The sequence below is a fragment of the Pseudophryne corroboree genome, chromosome 1, assembly GCF_028390025.1.
Source record: "Pseudophryne corroboree isolate aPseCor3 chromosome 1, aPseCor3.hap2, whole genome shotgun sequence".
Lineage (NCBI taxonomy): Eukaryota > Metazoa > Chordata > Amphibia > Anura > Myobatrachidae > Pseudophryne > Pseudophryne corroboree.
Window position 1 is genome coordinate 787,264,186 of NC_086444.1, and position 16,919 is coordinate 787,281,104.

At 47.7% G+C, this 16,919-nt stretch overlaps 1 protein-coding gene across 5 annotated transcripts in view; it reads left to right on the forward strand.

The window, feature by feature from the left end:
• Positions 1-16,919, forward strand: part of CENPE (centromere protein E) — a 635,458-nt gene that overhangs the window by 601,233 nt on the left and 17,306 nt on the right. For 4 of the 5 annotated variants that reach the window (XM_063918152.1, XM_063918167.1, XM_063918176.1 and 1 more), the window contains 4 exons: positions 12,723-12,820; positions 13,117-13,279; positions 13,711-14,204; positions 14,696-14,740. In XM_063918152.1, coding sequence (XP_063774222.1) covers positions 12,723-12,820; positions 13,117-13,279; positions 13,711-14,204; positions 14,696-14,740 — 800 coding nt within the window. The remainder of the gene's footprint in view (positions 1-12,722; positions 12,821-13,116; positions 13,280-13,710; positions 14,205-14,695; positions 14,741-16,919) is intronic. The other variant, XM_063918161.1, reaches the window with a different exon arrangement.

The following is a 16,919-nucleotide window of genomic DNA, read 5'->3' on the forward strand; positions in this document are numbered from 1 at the left end:
ACGGCGCCTTGGCTTTCGCAGCCGCAGCATGCCGCACACCTCTAACACTGCCTGAAGGTGGTGAGTACACGCCGGGGACCCCACTAGGGGGGTCCCCTGGTTCATTGTGCGGCTGAAGCGCGGGTGAGGTGTAGGGGTCCCTCCTGGGGTGAAACCAGCTGTAGCCCCTGCGTGAGACTGGCTAAAATGCATTGTAACAAGCATTTATGTGAGGTTACAAACATAGGGAGACATGGCCAGTATAAACATAAAACAGTAGTTCCTACGCCATGACAGGGGGTGGAGCTACATGAGAGCGGGCTCAGTGGCATTTTGGCGCCGTCCTCTGCATAGCAGCAGCCTCAACATCTCCTCCATAACAGTCCCTGGATCACTGGTACCGGGTGTAGAGGGGAAGAGCCGCTATAGTGTGCACAAGTAACATCCCTCTGAGGGATTTTCATAATACAGTCTCACTGTTTACATATAAAATGCTGACAGCCTCAATGGGGCTGTGCAGCGCTGGTGTCCTGTCTCCTATGTCTCCTCTCACATGCAATAGGACAGCCTTGTGTTGTATTTCAGGCTGTGTTGTATGTGTATTGTACCTGTTTTTTCTTATTCAATATGGTAAAACAGACGTTATGCAGTGTTTGTATTGCTAGATTCTCTCCTAGTTCATCTGGCTCAATATCATGTGAGCAATGTAGTGAGTCATCTCAGAATGCTGATAACAATGTGGGGGAGAGTGCAGATCCCTCCTGTTTGGGGGCTATCAAAACTATGTCTGATATGTCATCTCAACTCACTGCAAATTGCCAGTAAGACTCAGGAACTGCAACAAGCAGTGGCAAGTCTAACTGCTAAACATTGCCCTCTGTCCTGTACAGGGGCACAAAAACGTGCTCTACCTATCAGATACTGATGATATACAGGATGATGTGGACCCCATAAGTGAGGATTCCACCCATTCCCAGGGTATTGAACCCCTCATATTGGCTATCCGGGATGTGTTAAAGCTCCCCCTGGAGGATGCTAATACTCAGCAGTCATTTTTCCTCCCACAAGACAAACTGACAGTCACATTTCTGGATACCAAGGAATTGGATGACTTATTTAAAATAGCTTGGAAAAATCCAGATAAAAAATATCAGGTGTCCAAACGGTTTCTGCATACATTCCCCTTTGCCCCTGAAGGTAGAAAATTCTGGGAAGAATCTCCAGCAGTGGATGTCTGTCGCCTTTCTAAAAAGGCGGTACTTCCTGCTCCGGGCTCCTTTACGGTAAAGGACCTAGCAGATAGGAAAATTGAGGCCACTCTATAAAATCTATCTACACTACTGCAGGTGTAGCTCAAAGACCAGTCATTGCAGGTTGATGGATGACACATGCAATTCATTCCTGGGCTACTCAAATTATGGAAGGGTATTTTGGGTGATATGACCTTAGTTACTACTTTAACTTTTCTAAAAACACATTCAGGACACGGCAAAAGTCCTCTGTGACTCCCTTAAAGAGATTGGCTATATTTATGCTAGGACCTCTGCTATGGCTGTGTCCGCACACAGAGCCATATGGTTGCGTTAGTGGATTGCTGACGCAGACTCCAAATGTAATGTGGAATCTTTTCCCTTCACAAGTGAATGGCTCTTTGGAGGTGAATTGGATGCATGGGTCTCCTAAGCATCTGCTGGGAAATCCACGTTTCTCCCTTCAGGAGCTCCGCCTGCTAGACGTACCTACCCGGGACAGTCTACTCAGTCCTTGCGGTCCTCTATATTTCGATCTAGGGCCAGGGGGGCCTCCAACACAGCTAGAGGCAACCAGAGGTAAGCCTAAGAAACCAGCAGTTGCCGAATCTCCGGATTAAAGCACAAGTTCAGCTTCCACAAAGAATTCAGCATGACAGTGCCCACCCACCCTGAGGGGATCTCGTGGTGGTATTCGGTTACGTCACTACAGCCACATCTGGGACGGTTCCTGCCAAGATGGCTGGGTAAGGGACCTTCTCTCTCAGGGTTACAAGCTGGAGTTTGATGGTGCTGCTCCCCAACGATTTTTCAAATCAGGTTTGCCAGTTGTGGAAGTAGTTGCGTGTTACGCTACTACTGGCCATCGACAAATTGGTCCAGTCCTAGGTCATTGTTCCAGTACCCCTGCTACAGCAAGGACAAGGTTACTTCTCCAGTCTGTTCGTAATGCCAAAACAAGATGAAATCTTTGAGAGCGGTGATCGCGGGCCTGGGACAACAGGAATTCCTCATGTCCCTGGATATCAAGGACGCCTACCTACATATCCCAATTTGGCATCCTCATCGGGCTTATCTGCGGTTCGCCATACTGAACGACCACTACTAGTTTCAGGCGATACCCTTCGGCCTGTTTACTGCTCCGAGGGTGTTTACGAAGGTGATGGCGGAGATGTTTCAGCTCAGGGTCCATGGGGTCAATGTGATTTCCTACCTGGACGATCTCCTGACAAAAGTGAGTTCAAGGGAGCTTCTACTGCTCCATACAGATCGCACTATCCAACTTCTGTCTCGCCGCGGGTGGATCCTCAATCTGCAGAAGTCCCACCTGGAACCTTCTCAGTGGCTCCTGTTTCTGGGGATGCTACTGGATACTGTAGCACAGAAAGTGTTCCTCCCAGTGGACAAAGTGAGATCATTTCAAGAAATGGTTCTCAGACCTGCTTGTGTATCCATTCATCTTTGCATAAAATTGTTAGGAAAGATAGTTGCCTCGTACGAGGCGATACAATTCGGGAGGTTTCATGCCAGACCTTTCCAAATGGACATCCTGAACAAGTGGTCCGGTTCACATCTTCAGATGCACTGGATGATTCGGCTGTCAACCCAAGCCAGGATTTCTCTCCTGTGGTGGCTACAGTCTTCCAACCTACTGGAAGGTCAACACTTTGGGATTCAGGATTGGATCCTCCTCATGACGGATGCGTGTTTAAGAGGATGGGGAGCTGTCATCCAGGGGTGCAGTTCCAGACAGGTGGTCTGCCCCAGGGACCCTCCTTCCGATCAACATTCTGGAACTTTGGGCTATCTACAATGCTCTAATTCAGGCATCCCCTCTACTCCGTGATCAGGTGATCCAGGTGCAGCCGGACAACGCCAAGGCGGTGGCGTACATCAATTGACAAAGAGGGACAAAAAGCAGGGCCTGCATGTGAGAAGTGTAAAGAATACTCCTCTGGGTAGAAAGAGAAATGCATGAGCACTGTCCGCGATCTTCATTCCGGGAGTGGACAACTGGGAAGCGGACTTCCTGAGTCGCCACGACCTCCACCCGGGAGAGTGGGGACTACACCCTCAGGTGTTTAGACAGATCGACAGGTGGGGATATCATCAGATCGTCTTGATGGCCTCTTGCCTCAACAAGAAGCTTCGCTGCTATTGCTCATGTACCAGGGACCCTCAGACAAGCGCAGTGGATGCGCTGACATCGCCTTGGCCTTACCTACTGGTCTACCGGTTTCCTCCGATTCCGCTGATCCCAAGGGTGTTCAAGCGGATTCAGGCATCAGAGTAAGAGCAATCTTGATTGCCCGGATTGGCCCCGAAGAGCGTGGTACGCGGCTCTTCTGGACATGTCCGTAGAGGACCCTTGGCCTCTACCTCTAAGAAGGACCGCTCGTTTACCCGGACTTACAGTGGCTTCGTTTGATGGCATGGAAGTTGAGCGTAACATCCTAGCTCACAAAGGGCCTTCCAAAAAGGTCATTGCCACTATGGTGCAAGCCAGAAATCCTGTGACGTCAAAACACTGTCATCATATCTGGCGGAGATATGTCTCTTGGTGCGAGGAATGCACATATCCCTCTGCAGAATTCCACTTGGGATGTTTTCTGCAGACTGGTGTGGATAAAGGCTACGTTTGGGATCCAATAAGGTCCAGACTTCAGCTCTTTCCAACTTCTTCCAGAAGAAGTTGGCTATCTTGCCGGAAGTTCAGACCTTCTTGCAAGTGGTGCTTCACATACAACCTCCATTCGTGCCTACTTCACCTTGGGATCTGGATGTAGTGTTACGCTTTCTACAGTCCTCCTGGTTTGAACCTCTGACGACTGTAGAAGATGCAGTAAGTACCTCACGTGGAAAACTGTGATGTTACTGGCCCTGGCTTCTGCTAGGCATGTCTCAGAATTGGGGACCTTGACGTGCAAAAGTCTGTGCTTGGTCTTTTACGAGAATAGAGCGGAGCTCATGACTAAACAGCAGTTCCTGCCGAAGGTGGTCTCCGCGTTTCCCTTGAATCAACTTATTGTGATTCCGTCCAGTTCTGGCACTTCTGCACCTCTGGAGGCATTGGATGCGGTGCGAGCCTTGAAAATCTATGTCAAGAGGACGGCTCGCATCAGAAAGACTGATTCCTTGTTCGTGCTGTATGATGCACAGAAAAAGGGTTGCTCAGCTTCAAAGTAGTCCATTGCTCATTGGATTAAGCTTACAATCCAACAGGCCTATGCGTCGGCAGCCTTACCTGTTCCACAGTCTCTGAAGGCCCACTCTACCAGATCGGTGGGCTCTTCCTGGGCGGCTGCCTGTGGAGTCTTGGCCCTACAACTATGCCGAGCTGCTACCTGGTCGTGGAAGAACACCTTTGTGAAGTTATACAAGTTTGGTACCCTGGCCAAAGAGGATACCCAGTTTGGGCAGGCGGTGCTGCAGATGTCTCCGCAAATTCCCGCCCATTCTGGAAGCTCTGGGACATCCCCATCGTACTAATTCTGTCCCCAATATCCCTTATGGATGCTAGAGAAAATAGGATTTTAAATGCCTACCGGTAAATCTTTTTCTCGTAGTCCATAAGGGATATTGGGCGCCTGCCTTTGTGCGGTGACTTTCTGCAGGTTCTCTGTTATGTTCCTGTTCAGCTGTTGCTGTTAATGTTGCCAGGCGTTGCTGGCTAGGTTATATGTTGGTGTGCTGGTGTGTAAATCTCACCACACATTTCTCAAGTCCTAGAGGATGCTGGGGGTCCATATTAGTACCATGGGGTATAGACTGGTCCACCAGGAGCCATTGGCACTTTAAGAGTTTAATAGTGTGGACTGGCTCCTCCCTCTATGCCCGTCCTACCAGACTCAGTTTAGAAAATGTGCCCGGAGGAGCCGGTCACAGCTAGGGGAGCTCTACAGAGCTTCTTTAGAAAAGTTTATTTTAGAGTTTGTTTTTTTACAGGGAGGCTGCTGGCAACAGCCTCCTTGCATCGAGGCACTAAGGTGGGGAGCAGTGTCCGCCTTGCGGGGTCTGAGCCACTGTCTCCGCTGACTGGACACTGAGCTCCAGAGGGGATAGATCACTCCCCGCAGCAGGGGAACGCTCACCCCACCAGCATGCTGCCACCCCCTTACAGAGCTGAAGTGTGGCGAGTGAGTCATCAGCTCCCTAACAAGCAGGGAGCCGATGTGAAGATGGCGGCTACAGGGTAGGAGCGTAGTACTAACTGCACTCCAGGGAGCTCAGTGGTACTTATGTGCGGCGCTGTGAGGGGCGCCCCGAGCCAGCGCCTTAACCCTATACTGACCAGAGCAGTCCCTCCAGAGCACCTCCAGCTATCTGTATGGTACCAGGGGGTTGTAGAAGGGAGGGGAGGCTGTTTAAAGACTGTGTCACCTATTAAGGGACACAGTCAGCGCTGGTTAAGGGTCTCCCTATACCTATATAGTGCTGTGTGTGGGTTGGCTCCAATCTCTGTGTCACTCTACCATTCTTGGGGGGAAGGGGGGGGGGTTATGGTCAGATACTGCTCCCTCGGGGCACCCTGCGGTACATTCACAAAAACGTGCTCTTGCCCAGATTATGCAGGATGACACGGATACCGATTCTGACACTGCAGAGAGTGATGGGGATGTGTCGAGGGGGTCGGCATTACTTGCTAAGGGGCTGCAGTTGATGATTGAGGCCATGCGGGATGTGTTGCATATTTCTGACACACCTCCTGAGCAGGTTGGGGAGGCCTTTTTCGCAGACAGTAAGAAAGCCCCTCTCACCTTCCCGGCATCTAAGGAATTAAACGCTATATTTGAAAAAGCCTGGGAAAACCCGGAGAAAAAATTCCAGATCCCTAGAAGGGTTCTGGTTGCTTTTCCCTTCCCGGAAGATGATAGAAAAAAAATGTGAGTCCCCGCCTATAGTTGACTCCTCCGTCTCTAGGCTGTCAAAACAGGTGGTCTTAACCAGTCCCAGGATCTACCGCGTTGAAAGACCCGGCAGATCACAAAGTGGATGCTATGCTCAAATCCATATACACGGCATCAGGGGCTATACTGCGGCCTGTGCATGGATTTCAAAACTATAGCAAAGTGGTCAATCACTCTGCAGGAGGACTTGACTACGATGGATTAAGGTGACGTTGATTTATCTTTACGTAACATACAGAATTCTGCAGGGTTCCTGGTAGAATCCATGAAGGATCTGGGTTCCATGGCTGCGGGGATCTCCTCCATGTCCGTCTCGGCTCGCAGGGGTCTCTGGCTGCGCCAATGGTCTGCGGACGCGGAATCCAGGAAAAGTGTGGAGAGCCTACCCTATATAGGCTCTGTTTGGGGAGGCTCTGGATGCGTGGATTGCCACGGCTACCGCGGGTCCTTTTCTCCCCTCAGCTGCACTGGCTACGAAGGAGCCTTTTACCTTTTACTCTCAACACTTCAGTACTTTCGGCCCGCTAGGCCTAGAAAGAACAAGGCCCCTCACACCTTCTTTAGAGGTGGTCGTGCCAAATCCAAGTAACCTACTCCCGCAGGTTCCCAGGACCAGATGCCTGCTTCTGGTACCTCAAAGTCCTCAGCATGACGGTGGACCGCAAAGCCTGGAGGATGGTCAGGTTGGGAGCAAGACTCCTGCATTTCAGCCATGTCTGGGTGTCGTCTGGCCTGGACCCCTGGATACAGGATATTGTGTCCCGGGGTACAGGCTGGAGTTTCAAACTCTCCCACCTCACTGATTCTTCAAATCAGGCTTGCCGGCTGACAGAGCTATTCTACTAGACGCTATCCGAAAGTTAATAGTGTCCGAGGTCATTGCTCCAGTTCCACCTCATCAGTTGAACAAGGGTTACTATTCGAACCTTTTTGTGGTACCGAAGCCGGATGGTTCAGTAAGGCCAATTCTGAACTTTAAATCTTTGAATCCTTATCTCAAGGACTTCAAATTCAAGATGGAGTCTCTGAGGGCAGTTATCTCAGGACTGAGGGAGGGGGAGTTCCTGGTGTCCCTGGACATCAAGGATGCGTACCTCCACATTCCCATTTGGTGGCCGCATCGGGCTTATTTCAGGTTTGCTCTGTTAGACGATCACTATCAGTTTCAGGCACTGCCGTTCGGTCTCTCCACGGCACTGAGGGTCTTCACCAAGGTGATGGCAGAGATGATGGTTCTCCTCTGTAAGCAGGGGGTGAACATAATTCCGTATCTGGACGATCTGCTGATCAAGGCATCCTCCAAGGAGAAGTTAAGGTCCATTGCTCTCATGACGCATCTGCTCAAGGAGCACGGTTGGATCCTGAACCTTCCAAAGTCTCATCTGGAGCCGACAAGGAGGCTGTCTTTCCTGGGGATGATCCTCGACACGGAGGTGCAGAGGGTGTTTCTACTGGTGGAGAAAGCGTTGGTGATTAAAACCATGGTCCGGGATGTCTTGAAGCCTGCCAGGGTGTCTGTTCATCAGTGCATCCGCCTTCTGGGGAAGATGGGTTTTCTCCTACGAGGCTCTGCAGTACGGAAGGCTTCATGCTCTATCCTTTCAACTGGATCTCTTGGACCAATGGTCGCGATCTCACCTACACATGTACCAGAGGATACGTCTGTCTCCGAAAGCCAGAATTTCGCTCCTCTGGTGGCTACAACTGCCACACCTTCTGGAGGGCCGAAGGTTAGGCGTTCAGGACTATATTCTGTTTTAATGCATCGCACTCACAAAGATCCCAAATATTTCAGGCATATCATGGTTTCTTTATACCAAGGATTTTTTTAATTCCAAGAAGACCAGTATTCAACCTTCTCCTTTAGCCTATAAATATGTGTCCAGGTACTTCCGATACACACATGACAGAGAGAAAGACCGATAGTGCAGCAATCCCTTAAACAAACTGATATTTATTTTGACACAAATGCACTCACATGGTAAAAAAATAAATAAAACATATCACATGTCATTATCCCGCGTCTCCCAAAAAGACATCCACACTGGCTCGCTGAGGTGGTATTTACAGCAGGTACAGGCAGAGTCCCGGGTACTCACGGCTCCCCTTCCAGGCGGTGTATAAGGGATATGCAGGAAATCGTCGGGATACAAAGCACACAGTAGAATTGTATACGTGGATTTCTAAAGTTACTGTGGAGAAATCCATGTTTCTCCCCTCTGGGGCCCCGCCGGCTAAGCGCTCCTACCCAGGGTCGTCTACCCAGTCCTTTCGGTCTAACAGGCTTAGAGCTAGGGCCAGGGGTGCCTCCAATGCGGCTAGAGGCACCAGAGGTAAGACATGAAAACCAGCGATTGCCAGTTCTCAGGACAGCTTCCACTAAGGCCTCAGCATGACTGTGCCCACCTACCCCAAGGGGACCTCGAGGTGGGAGCTCGACTGCGTCACTTCAGCCGCATCTGGGAAAATTCCTGCCAGGATACCTGGTCAAGGACCTCATTTCTCAGGGCTACAAGCTGGAGTTCGACGGCGCTCCTCCACAAAAAAATTTAAAATCAAGCTTATCCGTTTTGGAGGATTCACGAGTTACACTGAAACAGGCCATCCAAAAGTTGTTCCAGTCCCAAGTCATTGTGCCCGTCCCACTACAACAACAGGGAAAGGGTTACTACTACAACCTGTTCGTGGTACCAAAAGCGGACAATTCGGTAACGCCCATTCTGATTCTAAAATCCTTACCTAAAGGTTTCCAAGTTCAAGATGGAATCCTTGCGAGCAGTGATTGCCGGCCTGGAAGAATGGCTGTTCATGGTCTCCCTGGATATAAAGGACACCTATCTCCATATCCCAATTTTGGCCACCTCACCAGGCTTACCTGAGGTTTGCCCTGCTGAATGACCCCTACCAGCTCCAGGCGCTACCCTTCGGCCTGTCCACAGCTCCGAGGGTGTTCACGAAGGTGATGGCGGAGAATAATGTTCCATCTACAGGTCCAGGGGGTTAATATTGTCCCTTATCTGGACGATCTCTTGATAAAAGCGAGACCAAGGGAGCTTTTATTGTTCCATATAGACCGCACTATCCAACTTCTGTCACACCATGGGTGGATCCTCAATTGACAGAAGTCCCACCTGGAGCCGACTCAGCGGCTCTAGTTCCTGGGAATGTTACTGGATACTGTTGCCCAGAAAGTGTTCCTCCTAGAGGACAAAGCGAGAACACTTCAGGAGATGGTCCGCATGGTTCTCCGGCCTACTCGAATATCCATCCATCTTTGCATAAGATTGTTGGGGAAGATGGTAGCCTCATACGAGGCAACCCAGTATGGAAGGTTCCATGCCAGAACATTTCTATTGAGCAAGTGGTCCGGATCACATCTTCAGATGCACTGGATAATACAGCTGTCACCTCAGGCCAGGATTTCCCTCCTGTGGTGGCTGCAGTCCTCCAACCTACTGGAAGGGTGAAGTTTTGGGATTCAGGATTGGATCCTCCTCACGACGGATGCGAGACTCAGAGGAAGGGGAGCTGTCATCCAGGGGTCCCGGTTCCAGGGCAGGTGGTCAGCCCACGAAGCCCTCCTTCCGATCAACATTCTGGAACTTTGGGCGATCTACAATGCTCTGATTCAGGCCACTACTCAGGGATCACGCGATCCAAGTGCAGTCGGACATCAATCAACAAGGTGGGACAAAAAGCAGGTCCTGCATGCGAGAGGTGTCAAGGATACTCCTAGACAGAAAAAAATTGCAAGGGCAATGTCCGTAATCTTCATTTCGGGAGTAGACAATTGGGAAGCGTACTTCCTGAGTCGCCACGATCTCCACCCGGGGGAGTGGGGACTCCACCCTTAGGTGTTTCAGCAGATCATCGACCGGTGGGGCTGTCCACAAAAAGACGTGATGGCTTCTCAACTCAACAAGAAGCTTCGTTGGTATTGCTCACGAACCAGGGACCCTCAGGCGAGGGCAGTAGATGCAGACCCTTGGCCGTTGCCACTGAGAAGAGACCACCTACAACTGGGAGCGTTCGTCTACTCGGACTTAAGGCGGCTTTGTTTGACGGCATGGAGGTTGAGCGAAACGTCCTAGCTCACAAGGGCCTTTTCAAAAAGGTTATTGCTACCATGGTTCAGGCCAGGAAACGTGCGATGTCAAAACGCTATCATCATATCTGGAGGAGATATGTCTCTTGGTGCAAGGAACACACGTATCCGCCTGCGGAGTTCCACTTTGGACGTTTTTTCCGTTTCCTGCAGGCTGGTGTGGATAAGGACTTGCGTCTGGGTTCCATTAAGGTCCAGATTTCCGCTCTCCCCATTTTCTTCCCGTAGAAATTGGCAGTGTTGCCAGAAGTTCAGAAATTCTTGCAAGGAGTGCTTCACATTCAACCTCCTTTTGTGCCGCCATCGGCACCCTGGGATTTAAATGTAGTGTTGGAATTTCTACAGTCCTCCTGGTATGAACCTCTGATGATGGTAGAAGACAAGTACCTCACGTGGAAGACGGTGATGTATTTGTCCCTGGCTTCTGCTAGGCGTCTCTGAATTGGGGGCCTTATCTTGTAAAAGCCCCTACTTGGTCTTTTATAAGGACAGAGTGGAGCTCAGGGCTAGGCAGCATTTCCTGCCGAAGGTCGTCTCTGCGTTCCACTTGAATCAACCTATTGTGGTTCCGCCAAGTTCTGGCAGTTCTGCTCCTCCGGAGGCATTGGATGCTGTGCAAGCCTTGAAGATCTATGTCAAGAGAACGGCTCAGATCAGAAATTCGGATTCCTTGTTCGTGCTATATGATGTGCAGAAAAATGGTTGCCCTGCTTCAAAGCAGTCCATTGCTTGTTTGCTTAGACTTACTATCCAACAGGCCTATGTGTTGGCAACCTTACCTGTTCCACATTCTCCAAAGGCCCACCCTACAAGATCTGTGGGGTGTTCCTGGGCGACTGCCCGTGGTGTCGCGGCCTTGCAACTATGCCGAGCTGCTACCTGGTCGGGGATGAACACCTTTGTGAAGTACTACAAGTTTGATACCCTAGCCAGAGGATTCCCAGTTTGGGCAGGCGGTTCTGCTGACTTCTCCGCACATTCCCACATGTTCTGGAAGCTTTGGGACGTCCCCATCATACTAGATTCCTCCAGTATCCCTTATGGATGCTAGAAAAAAAAAGTATTTTAATTATCTACCTGTAAATCCTTTTCTCGTAGCCCATAAGGGATATTGGGCGCCCGCCTCAGTGCGTTGACTTTTCTGCAGGTTCTCTTTTCTATGGTTACCTGTTCAGCTGTTGCTGGTCTTTTTCGGTTAGTGGTGTGCTGGTGTGTAAATCTCACCACTCATTGTTATGTTCCTTCTCTCAAGTATGTCCTTTCTCCTTCGGGCACTATTTTACCTATAACTGCCTGTGGGAGGGGGCATAGAGGGAAGGAGCCAGCACACCCAGTTGAAGAAATTTTTAAAGTTCACCGGCCCCTTTAGACCCCGTCTATACCCATCGTACTAGATTCCCCCAATATCCCTTATGGACTATGAGAAAAGGATTTACCAGTAGGTAATTAGAATCCTATTTTTGGGAGGGAGGGGGAAGGGAGTGGAGATTGAGGATAGCAAGAAGGAGTAAGCAGTATGACAAAACACTATTTCAGTTATGTTCTTTACTCCGTAAGGCATGAACAAAAGTTTCATATTACCTGCCCAGAGTTTGCTGACTATTTTTCCTCTTCCTAACAGTGAATAAATGGGTGAATTATGCCGTTTTATAGTGCATGTAAGGTCACCATTATGTCACTTCCAAATGCCACAGCTCTGAAGTATGGTCTGTTTCTTATCTGCACTATCTTAAAATCTATTGATATAGCAGAAGGTTCTTCCTGATAACTACTGTAGATCAGCTTCTGTTTGTGTAAAGGGCATGAAATGTTTTGAGCAACCTCTGCTGGGTTTGCAGTAAAAATCCTCGATTGAATTGGTGATCAGTGAAACACGTCAGCGACATCAGAATTTGAAGGCCATGGCTCTGCATGCTGGTCTTATCAGGGCTAAAATTTTGGCTGTGGTTTCTGCACACTGAAATCTGTGGCTAAAGACTGAAGTGTCTGGTTCAGAAGTCTCTTTCCAGTGGTGGTTTATTTGGCCCAAAACTTTTTCTAAGGCACAACGCTCTGTTCCAGTTCTTTCATGCTGCTTCTAAAGGACTGTCTAAGGTGCCAAGAAAGCATGGGAAAATAGTTCTGAACTACCAAAAAAGCAGATGTCCAAGCTCTGACAGTGACTCCTGGGGTTTGAGCCCAGCTGCTTCTTCAATTGGACTTGTGGTTCTAATTTGGAATCATGCGCCAGGGAAATATCCTAAAACTCCAATGTAAACCTAGCAGATTCAGAAACAATTTAAAGTGACTAATGGAGGCTCTGTATACCCATGGTGCCAATGGATTCGTACAAAAATGAAAAAAAAGGTTTGTTTGCTCTTAAATTGCAACACAAAGTATTCTGAAATGTGACTTAATATCCATACATAAATGCAACAAACACAACTGTTAAACACCTTTTATCTCTTTATCTTTTTTTTTTTTTTTTTTTTTTACTCCTAGAATTGCATCCTTAAAGGCTTGTCTAGAAGACAAAGAAGAGAGCTTACGGAAGTTGAAAGAACAACTAAGGAGAGCACAAAAAGATGCAGATTCTACATGTACGTGAACAAGTACCAACCATGTGTGGTGATCTTATATAGGGCGTAAATCTAAGTAGCTGTGAAGTGCTGTTGCCGTGGTGTTTAAACGCCGGCAACGACACCCGATTTTGCAGCCTGGATTCTGCCTGAATTATCTCAAAATGGCTCAGACCTCTATGGGCTGGCACTTTTGTGCGAATTCGGGCTGCTGTAAAGTGCTGCAGCGAGGACTCGCACCCGCAAGATAATCAGCGCTAATTGGACTGACCCCATAGTATGTTCTACTTTTTCTTACTTTTTCATTATTTCACTAGTTTGTGGAGACGAGGAAGGCACCGGCTCATCACAGTTCCCTCCGACCTGCGGTGGTGGTAGTGGCATTGTGCAGAGCACCGCAATGCTTATACTGCAGTCAGAAAATGCTGCATTAAAAAGAGAAATCTCACAGTACAAGAAAAAATGCCATCAACTTTCAAGGTATGGCCAGTTTTATGAAAATATTCAAACAATTGAGCAAATGTCACATTTGAAGATCATGCTTTTTTAAGAAACTTCACATAACTTTTTAAAATCTTAAACCCTGTGTCTTATTTTATATTTAAAATAACACCAAATCCAAATGGGCGCACTTCTGTATGGTGCTACCTTAGTGTTTGGAGTATTCTTCAGAGAGGAGTGGTTTTAATGTTAATACAGAAATGAAAATGTCTGTATACCTTTTTGAAGGTAAAAATAAAAATGTAACTTTCTATATGCAAAAGAATATCTATACTTCTCTGCATGAAGGTCAAAATCTCTGGCAGAAATGTTGCAATGTCAGCCCTGCTCTGGTCACTGATTATGGAAACTGCTTTCTTATTTTCCGGTAAAACTGCATACAGTTGCTTAATTTCTTTTCCACTCTACAGAAACCTAACCTTTCATGAAGATGAGATTAAGAAAATAAAAGAGAAAACTGAAACTAACCCGTCAACACCTATTTCAGTGCATCCATCACAAAGCAATGCTGAGGAGTATAGCCAGGCTACAGTTTCCCCTATCAGGTCTGGCATTCCTCCTCCTCGTATCACTTCACCACGCAAGACTGAGATGCACAGAAAGAATGTACGGTCTCCATGCAAGACTCTGGTGCACGAACCACGGACAGTGTCCCCAAACAAGACAGAGAGGCATAGTGTTCCGATCATGTCTCCAGGAAAAACTGGGCCATATAGAAGACTTGCTGCGTCTCCAAACAAGACAGATGTACCATTGTTCAGCGCCTTAACTGAATCTCCTCGGAAAAATTTGCATTTGCAGGAAGTCCATTCCTCTAAAGATAAATTCTTTGACATGAGATCAAAATCAAAGCCTTACTATCCAACCAAGTTTTTTGATAATTCCATGCTTGGCACTTTACCAGGTAATTTGTAAAATGTTTGTATCTGTCGTAATGGTCTCATTCTTACTGTGTAACTTCATGTTAAAAGGTAATGAAATAGAAAATGTGGCTTTTATGCTAAATACTGTATCTAGACGTTCTAGAACCTTATGAAAACTTTGCTTAGTTTTGAGACACAGCTGTGTAAGTGGAGGAAGATGGGTGGTAGCTGGAAAATGTTTTCTGGATCTATATGCTGTACGCCTTCACCTTGTCACTTCATAGGGTCACAGAAACAGAGCGCTCTGTATAATCTTGCAGGCAGATGAATGCTTAGATGTAAGATGTAACCACAAAGTCTAATTTGACCTGTCTATACAGAGATGTCACAAAGATCTCTGCAGGTTCAGAACCATTAGAATTAACTTTTTGCCTTCATCTTTATTTTTAAGTGTGCAGGTCGTCTTATGTATTCTGAAATATAAATCTGTAACTAGAAAGTAATTTAAATATCCATATTAATATTTTGACAGGTCAGAGTACAACAGCATCTGTTAATAATCCATGTTTTGAAGCAGGTAATTGTTTATGTACTTAGCTTTTTTTTTTTTTTATCCCGTTTATTGGATCACGCAGTTGAGTGCATATGACAAGTTACAGGGAGTTGTGTATCCTAATATTGCTTTAGGCTGCATGTGGCAAGATTCTATACAAAACTTCATAATATGGAACGTTAACAAACATAATACAGCTCTGGGCATTCAGTACCACTTTAGGGGGTATTCAATTAGATTCACACTATTCAATGCTTGTGGCAATTTTTCGATTGGTCGAAAAATCCGGCACTTACTAAAACCATGTGGATCAGCGAATGTGCCACCAATACGCGTGCTTTGTCGTATTTGCGGCAGTTTTCACCCATTTTAGGGTCCGTTTCGCCCATGCCGGTTCGACAAAAAAGTGAAACTGCATGGGCGAAAATGAATTAAAATGGCCAAAAACAATTGCAATTGAATACTGATGGTTGAATTACTACCATATTTTTGGCTTGCCGAAAAAGTCACTTAATTGAATACGCCCCTCTATCTGTACAAACAGTCTGGATAGTCTTTGTATAGTAAACAAGTTCATTGTTGGGACATTTGTACAAGTTTTAACATCCATTTTTGTTGAAACCTAACATGAGGAAGTGATTTTAATAAGATGGATGTAATATAAAAGTGCCTGACGACGCTTATGTTTCTCTAACGTCCTAGTGGATGCTGGGACTCCGTCAGGACCATGGGGAATAGCGGGCTCCGCAGGAGACAGGGCACATCTAAATAAAGCTTTTAGGATCACATGGTGCGTACTGGCTCCTCCCCCTATGACCCTCCTCCAAGCCTCAGTTAGGTTTTTGTGCCCGTCCGAGAAGGGTGCAATCTAGGTGGCTCTCCTAAAGAGCTGCTTAGAAAAAGTTTTTTTAGGTTTAAATCTCAGTGAATCCTGCTGGCAACAGGATCACTGCATCGAGGGACTTAGGGGAGAGATTTCCAACTCACCTGCGTGCAGGATGGATTGGAGTCTTAGGCTACTGGACACTTAGCTCCAGAGGGAGTCGGAACACAGGTCCTCCTAGGGTTCGTCCCGGAGCCGCGCCGCCGATCCCCCTTACAGACGCTGAAGACGGAGGTCCGGAAAGCAGGCGGCAGAAGACTCCTCAGTCTTCATGAAGGTAGCGCACAGCACTGCAGCTGTGCGCCATTGTTGCTACACGTCTCACTGATTCAGTCACGGAGGGTGCAGGGCGCTGCTGGGGGCGCCCTGGGCAGCAATATTAAATACCTTTAGTGGCAAAATAAATACATCACATATAGCCATTAAGGCTATATGTATGTATTTAACCCAGGCCAGTTTTCTTAAAACCCGGGAGAAAAGCCCGCCGAAAAAGGGGCGGAGCTTATTCTCCTCAGCACTCAGCGCCATTTTCCTGCTCAGCTCCGCTGGTCAGGAAGGCTCCCAGGACTCTCCCCTGCACTGCACTACAGAAACAGGGTAACAAAGAGAAGGGGGGCATAATTTGGCGATATTGATATATTAAAAGCGCTTATATCAAAAACAACACCTTCTAGGGTTGTTTATATACATTTATAGCGTTTTTGGTGTGTGCTGGCAAACTCTCCCTCTGTCTCCCCAAAGGGCTAAGAGGGTCCTGTCTTCGATTAGAGCATTCCCTGTGTGGCTGCTGTGTGTCGGTACGTGTGTGTCGACATGTATGAGGACGATGTTGGTGTGGAGGCAGAGCAATTGCCGGTAATGGTGATGTCACCCCCTAGGGAGTCGACACCGGAATGGATGGCTTTAGTTATGGAATTACGTGATAATGTTAGCACATTACAAAAGTCAGTTGACGAAATGAGACGGCCGGAAAACCAGTTAGTACCGGCTCAGGCGTCTCAGACACCGTCAGGGGCTGTAAAACGTCCCTTACCTCAGTCAGTCGACACGGGTACCGACACAGATGAATCTAGTGTCGACGGTGAAGAAACAAACGTATTTTCCAATAGGGCCACACGTTATATGATCACGGCAATGAAGGAGGCTTTGCAGATCTCTGATACTGCTGGTACCTCAAAAAGGGGTATTATGTGGGGGGTGAAAAAACTACCTGTAGCTTTTCCAGAATCAGAGGAATTGAATGACGTGTGTGACGAAGCGTGGGTTAACCCAGATAGAAAACTGCTAATTTCCAAGAAGTTATTGGCATTACACCCTTTC